The sequence below is a fragment of the Etheostoma spectabile genome, chromosome 23 (assembly GCF_008692095.1).
Source record: "Etheostoma spectabile isolate EspeVRDwgs_2016 chromosome 23, UIUC_Espe_1.0, whole genome shotgun sequence".
In the NCBI taxonomy this organism is placed as follows: Eukaryota; Metazoa; Chordata; class Actinopteri; order Perciformes; family Percidae; genus Etheostoma; species Etheostoma spectabile.
In genome coordinates this window covers 9,379,124-9,385,133 of record NC_045755.1, presented here as the reverse complement: position 1 = coordinate 9,385,133, position 6,010 = coordinate 9,379,124, and the positions used below count along the sequence as shown (strand labels likewise).

At 41.8% G+C, this 6,010-nt stretch overlaps 2 protein-coding genes across 16 annotated transcripts in view; both read right to left on the bottom strand.

Moving 5' to 3' along the window:
* The window catches only part of nup107 (nucleoporin 107), a 12,725-nt gene extending 6,987 nt beyond the window's left edge, over positions 1–5,738 (bottom strand). The window contains exons 1-13 of the mRNA XM_032505079.1: positions 5,613–5,738; positions 4,375–4,454; positions 3,675–3,770; positions 3,464–3,558; positions 2,956–3,091; positions 2,748–2,851; positions 2,226–2,341; positions 2,073–2,121; positions 1,567–1,638; positions 1,325–1,413; positions 1,139–1,214; positions 364–477; positions 141–231 (exon numbers count right to left, since the gene is read on the bottom strand). Coding sequence (XP_032360970.1) covers positions 141–231; positions 364–477; positions 1,139–1,214; positions 1,325–1,413; positions 1,567–1,638; positions 2,073–2,121; positions 2,226–2,341; positions 2,748–2,851; positions 2,956–3,091; positions 3,464–3,558; positions 3,675–3,770; positions 4,375–4,454; positions 5,613–5,620 — 1,126 coding nt within the window. The 5' untranslated portion in view covers positions 5,621–5,738. The remainder of the gene's footprint in view (positions 1–140; positions 232–363; positions 478–1,138; positions 1,215–1,324; positions 1,414–1,566; positions 1,639–2,072; positions 2,122–2,225; positions 2,342–2,747; positions 2,852–2,955; positions 3,092–3,463; positions 3,559–3,674; positions 3,771–4,374; positions 4,455–5,612) is intronic.
* The window catches only part of nrcama (neuronal cell adhesion molecule a), a 1,100,153-nt gene that overhangs the window by 90,664 nt on the left and 1,003,479 nt on the right, over positions 1–6,010 (bottom strand). The window lies entirely within an intron of this gene.

Sequence of the window (6,010 nt, the reverse complement as noted above, 5' to 3'; positions counted from 1 at the left end):
CTTAATTTTAAGCGTTGTGCTTTTCCTTTGCCGAAAGTGTTTGGGAATTGTTACATGGTGACGGGTTACCAGACACGCTTACAGACTGCAACAAGAACACTGGTGTTCACCACTCAGGTCACATTGGGGTCAGAGGTCACCTGAGGTCCTGTTGGGATCATGGTAGAGTTTCCAGCCTTCCAGAGTCGCTGCTCTCCAGGCCTGACCACAGCGCTTACACAGCCTCTGAGCCTACACACACAAAGACACACACAACATGTTTTTAAGATTATTTTTGGGGGCTTTTCCACCTTTTAACCAATCACGGCCCTTTAAATACGACATGAACCCTGATCTGTGCCCCTGCCTCCCTCCGCTCTCTACCTCCTCGGTCATCCCCGCTCGGATCAGGCTGAACAGGTTCTTCAGCAGTCGGGTGTCATCCTCTCTGTCCAGCTCAGCCAGGGGGCGCTGTTGCCTGAAAGGAGCGTCTGGGTCCTGAACACACAAACACACACACACACACACACACAAATTAGGCTCGTTTGAGATTAACTGTGCCTCGCCTGTGAAGCAGGGGGCAGGAGCCTTTAACTTTCTTCAAAACCTGCCTTTTTTCAGCATGTAGCTTGCTAGTAGAAATGGTCCAAAACCATTTTTTTCTTCCAGATACCGATTCTGATACCTGAACTTATTGGTTAATGCCGAGTACTGATCTGATACCAGTGTGTCAGATATTTTATTATGTTTTAACAGCTGTATGCTACAATCCCTGTATGGATGCGATTGCTACCTTTGCTGTGCGTCTAGCTCAGGTTAAACTCTCAAACAATGAATGCCACAGAACTTTCTTTTCTCATCCAGTTTGACAGTCAGTTATAACGGAAAAAGAACATAAATGAACTACTTTAACATAGATTTTCTTTAGGGCTTCCTTACGTGGTATCGGATTGGTGCATAAACTTCCCGATACCAGCGTTTTAGACATTATCAGAGGAACATCTCTACTTGCTAGCTCAAAGTTTGTTGTTGTTTCCCAAAGGGAAGGGATTATGAGCAACAGCAAGGACAACACACAGAGAGCAGAGCGAAAGGCTGTCAGGCTTTATCCTGGAAATGTACTTCTGTTTCAGACTAGTGCCCAGGTAACAAGTCTTACCAGCTCAGTGACCAGAGGCACAGTGAAGGCAGTGCCGCTCTTTCTCCTCAGCTTCAGCGAATGGAGTGTGTTCTCCCTAAAACACACACAGACACACACACACTTTACTTTTGCAGGAACTCACTGATGATCTTAATACACATAGCTGTGGACGTGATATTTTAAAACAGACAAACAGGAACTCACCAGCAGACATTTTTGGCGTAGTATTCTATGTTATCTGAAAAATCTCCAATCTTATCCTTGGCAATGCTCTCCAGCCAATCAACGACCAGCTGAAACACAAAAACAAACAGTCTTTAGCAGTTGTCTCCAGTTGACGTTGTCTCCTGGTCCTGATGCAGAATGATTGTGTTCATCTAATCTTTTGTGTACTGCAAGTGTAGGCAGCTGGAGGAAAGAGTACAAGCCAGAGTAAGGGTACACACCTGACTCTGACGTATGATGGCGTCCCGCTGGAAAAGCTGCTCCACCACAACCTTCTCACTCTCACTGGGAACCTTTACACACAGACACAGCTTCATCTTTACAGCGTTCAATGCTGGGGTCAGTGTATTCAGGAGGAGCTGTAAAGAGTGTGTGTGTGTGTGTGTCTGGATTAAGTTTAAGTGTAGGGCTGCAACTAAGGATTATTTTCATTGTTGATTACGCTGTTACAGATTTTTTCCTCAATAAGTTGTTCTATACAATTTCAGAAAAATTGTGAAAAATGTGGATCAGTGTTTCCCAAAGCCCAAGCTGACATCCTCAAATGTCTTGTTTTGTTCACAACTCAAACATATTCAGTTTACTGTCCCAGTAGTCTCAAAATATTTGGCATTTAATTTAACTAATCGATAATAACTAACCCTAACCCTAATAACCCTAATCCAGGTAAGCAATGGTTTCCAAGAGTGTGTGCCTGTGTGTGAAAGTCTCATCAAGTGTCACTCACAACCAAGTCTGTCATGATATCATCTTCCAGCGCCAACTGGACCCGGTCCCTGCAGAAACAGACGGATGATCAGAGACAAGTGGACAGCCGGCCAGACAGACAGCCAGACAGACAGCCAGACAGACAGACAGGTAAGATCAGTGGGACAGGTACCTGTACAGTGACGTGATGAGTCTCCAGGTGCAGATCTCCTGCTGCAGCAGCCAGTGGACTCCAGCTGTCTTACTGTTCTGACCCGCTCTGAGGACCACAGACTGCAGTACGTCCACCTTAAACATGGTGACGGACAGACGGTGAGTGATTAAACTGAGCAGTCAGTTAATTAGTGAGCGTCAGACGTGCTGGTGTACTTTTAAACGGTGGACAGAGCCAGGCTAGCCGTTTCCCCCTGCTTCCAGTCTTAATGCTAAGCGGGGCACGTCTTGCTTCCAGCTTTGTACTTAGTACTAGTTCATTTTGGGACGTAAACAAGTTATTGGGGAGAAGATTGATACCACGCATGGCTGTAAGTTAAATATCAAGCTACAGTTATCAGCTGGTTAGCTTAGCAAAAAGACTGGAAACAGGCTACGTCAAAAGGTAACAAAATCCACCTTGCAGCACCTCTGAAGCTCACTAATTAACATGTTATTATATATTTTTTTTTTTGATTAAATATAATAATACAAAGCCTACCTTGTTCTGGCAAAGTGTCTGGTAATCCTCAAGCAGCTCAAACACTGCAGAGGAAGAGTGCTTAAGAAGCGAGGCGAGGAACTCTGGGAAAAGACTTGCAGCCGCTGAAAAGATTATTATTTTTTATAAATAAAGCGTTAACAGGAGTGCTGTAAAAACTAACACGGCACAGTAACAGAGTGAACTTGGGAGCGTTTGTTTCCCTCACCGGCCTCGCCAGGGTCGTCCTCCTTCAGTAGGGCTGAGCTAAGGTTGGCGGTGTCGTCTGCGAAGAAGCTGGTGTTATCCATTCCCAAAACAGGGGAGATGTACATGCTGTTGGTCCAATCACTGTCATCCAGATTCTACACACATAGACATCATTTCAAAGTTAATCATGGACTCCAAAAAAAAAAAGAAGTATGAAAAGGTATGAGTGGTCCAGACCTGTCGTACAAAGCCTTTATCTGAATGACTTTGGAGTTTAAATATGTTGAAAGATGAAAAACTAAAAATTCTGTTCAACATATTCTTATGATGCTATGCCAGTTTTTTTAATTTCAAAGTTGTTGCCATATTTTTGCACAGTTTAGTAGTCTCTCTCTAGACAGTTGCCTCAATGTCTTTGTGCAGGTTTCATCCTCTGTGTGTGTGTGTGTGTGTGTGTGTGTGTGTGTGGTGTGTGTGTGTGTGTGTGTGTGTGTGTGTGTGTGTGTGTGTGTGTGTGTGTGTCTCACCATACTGCTGAGGGCGTTTCTGGGTGTGTGTGTGTATCGAGGCGTTCGACCTCCAGGAGCCAAAATGGTGGAAACATCTGGAAACCTGGGAGTTACTTAAAGAGAGAGAGAGACATGAGGGGAGAGTGGGGATTTAGTAAAATATGGAATTCTTGGATATAATCATTAATTCGTTGTGTTGTGTGTGTGTGTGTGTGTGTGTGTGTCCTACCAGCCTGTCTGAACAGTGAAGCAGGAGTGTTCCTCATCAGGGAGCGGGCTGGCGTTGCCGTGGAAACCACTGGGCTGCCACTGCCGGGTGACGGGACTGAGACTAACAGTTAGGAGAACAACAACACTGACAGTTCGGACATTATTACCGAATACTGGTAATGTCTTCAAATAATTAGTTTAATTCCAATGAAAAGTCCAAATCCAGTTCAAGATAATGAATTTAAAGTAGGGCTGGGCAATATATCGACATTATATTCTTAGATTTGGGATATTGTGATAAAGCAAGTGTTCTTTTCCTGGTTTTAAAGGCTGCACTACAGTAAAAGTGTCCTTTTCTGAATTTACCAGTCTGTTCTAGTTGTTCTGTTACTTTCCTTTATTGACTTAGTCATTGTATCCACATTATTGATGATTACTTATCTTAAATGTCATTGTGAAAGCACCAATAGTCAACCCTACAATACCCTAAACCCCAAAATTACTGCAAAACACTCTCTCTCTCTCTCTCTGTGTCTCTTTTTTTCTTTGTGTGTGTCTCTCTCTGTCTGTCTGTGTGTGTGTCTGTGTGTGTGTATGTGTGTGTGTATGTGTCTCTTGGATGTCTCTGTCTCTCTTTCTGTCTGAGTGTCTCTCTCTCTCTCTCTCTCTCTCTCTCTTATCGCTCTCTCTCTCTCTCTTCTCTCTCTCTCTCTGGATACAGGCCACCTTCTTCCTCCGGCGGGCAGCGACCGTCACCTCCTCATCTCGAACCACCGGAGACAGCAGCTCGCTCTGACCCCTGGAAGACAAGACCAGTACGTACGTGTTTGTGTATAAACTACACAACAAATATTACAACAAATATTACAACAAATATTACTCCAAGAGTCCCTGGCACTGAATTCCCAATGTGGAACAAATAAGTGTTTTTGTTTGTTTTATATCTGTATCAATGTAGAAGTTTGTCCTCTCTCTCACACACACACACACACACACACACACACACACACACACACACACACACACACACAGTTGTAGAGAAACTTTGCCTAAAGCTAAATTTGACAAAATATGTTTGTTATGCAATTCAGGTGTAATTGAAGATGAAGTCTTTTGTATGTTTTATTGATATTTAATGAAGATTTAAGGGGGTGAAACTAGTTTGTAAAATCATGTCTAATGTGTTGATCTATGACAAAAACTTTATATTATATGATGGGATTATAATTATTGACAGATTAATGTGTTAATCACTTTAATTACTTGTTATACTACTGGGTAGTTACTTGTTATACTACTGGTTAGTATATATTATAAACCTAACACAGCATAATGTATTTGTTGATTATATTTTCTATTTATAACCTGAATCTGCAAAGTAGTTTAACTTAATAAATTAAGGAGTGAAGTACATCAAGAAGCATGACATGGCAATGCTCAAGTAGTACCTCAAAATTGTACTTGAGTAAATGTACTTAGTTACTTTCCATCACAATAGCATCGATAGCTAGTTGATTAAATGTTGATTAACACCTGAAAGTATTCACTGATACGTGAATACAGTACAGTGCAACGGTACCGATTAAAAACAGTTTGCAGCAGTTTCTGCATCTAACAACAATAAACAGCGGTTTTTAGTGGTTTGTTGAGTGGCGATAGCATGTCATGTAACCTTTGAGTAATTAATAACAAACACTAACTCTAGTTAGAGCAACTACTGACTGAAAAAGACGTTTTTAGCAGCTCTGGTTAAACATGTCAACAGAACACAAACCAGAAATTAGCCGGTTAGCATCCGCTATGAATATCAACGGCAGCGTTAGCTTCCGAGCTAGCACAGTTAAATAACCGCACTAGCCGGCTATATAACAAGCTAACTGTTCACAAACAGGACTAGAAATACTATTACCAGTGTCAACGCTGATTAAAGTTTAAAAAATCATGAAATGTAGTTTACCAGTCCATGATAGCGGGTTGTCAATTCCCGCTTCACGAGGCTAACGTGAGTCTTTTTCTTCTTCTTGGTTTTCTTTTGATGGGCGGCAGACTGGAGGCCGTGCGGCACGCTGCTGCCCCAACAGGTCGGTCGGTGTAACTGCATCCTGCAGGATACCCCATAGGTGTTAACCTGTAAAAATACTGCTAAGTTACAAGTAAAAGTTGTTTGAAGAAGTAATTGAAAATGTTACGTAAATGAAGGAGTATGTTTTGGGGTTTGTAAAAAAACAGAAAATAGTGAGGATTCCCCTCGAGACAAAACAAGTCACTCTAAAAAGAGAATATAGCATAAAAATTAAAAATGTTATTAAGATAAGATAAGATAAGATATATAATAATAATAATAATAATAATAAT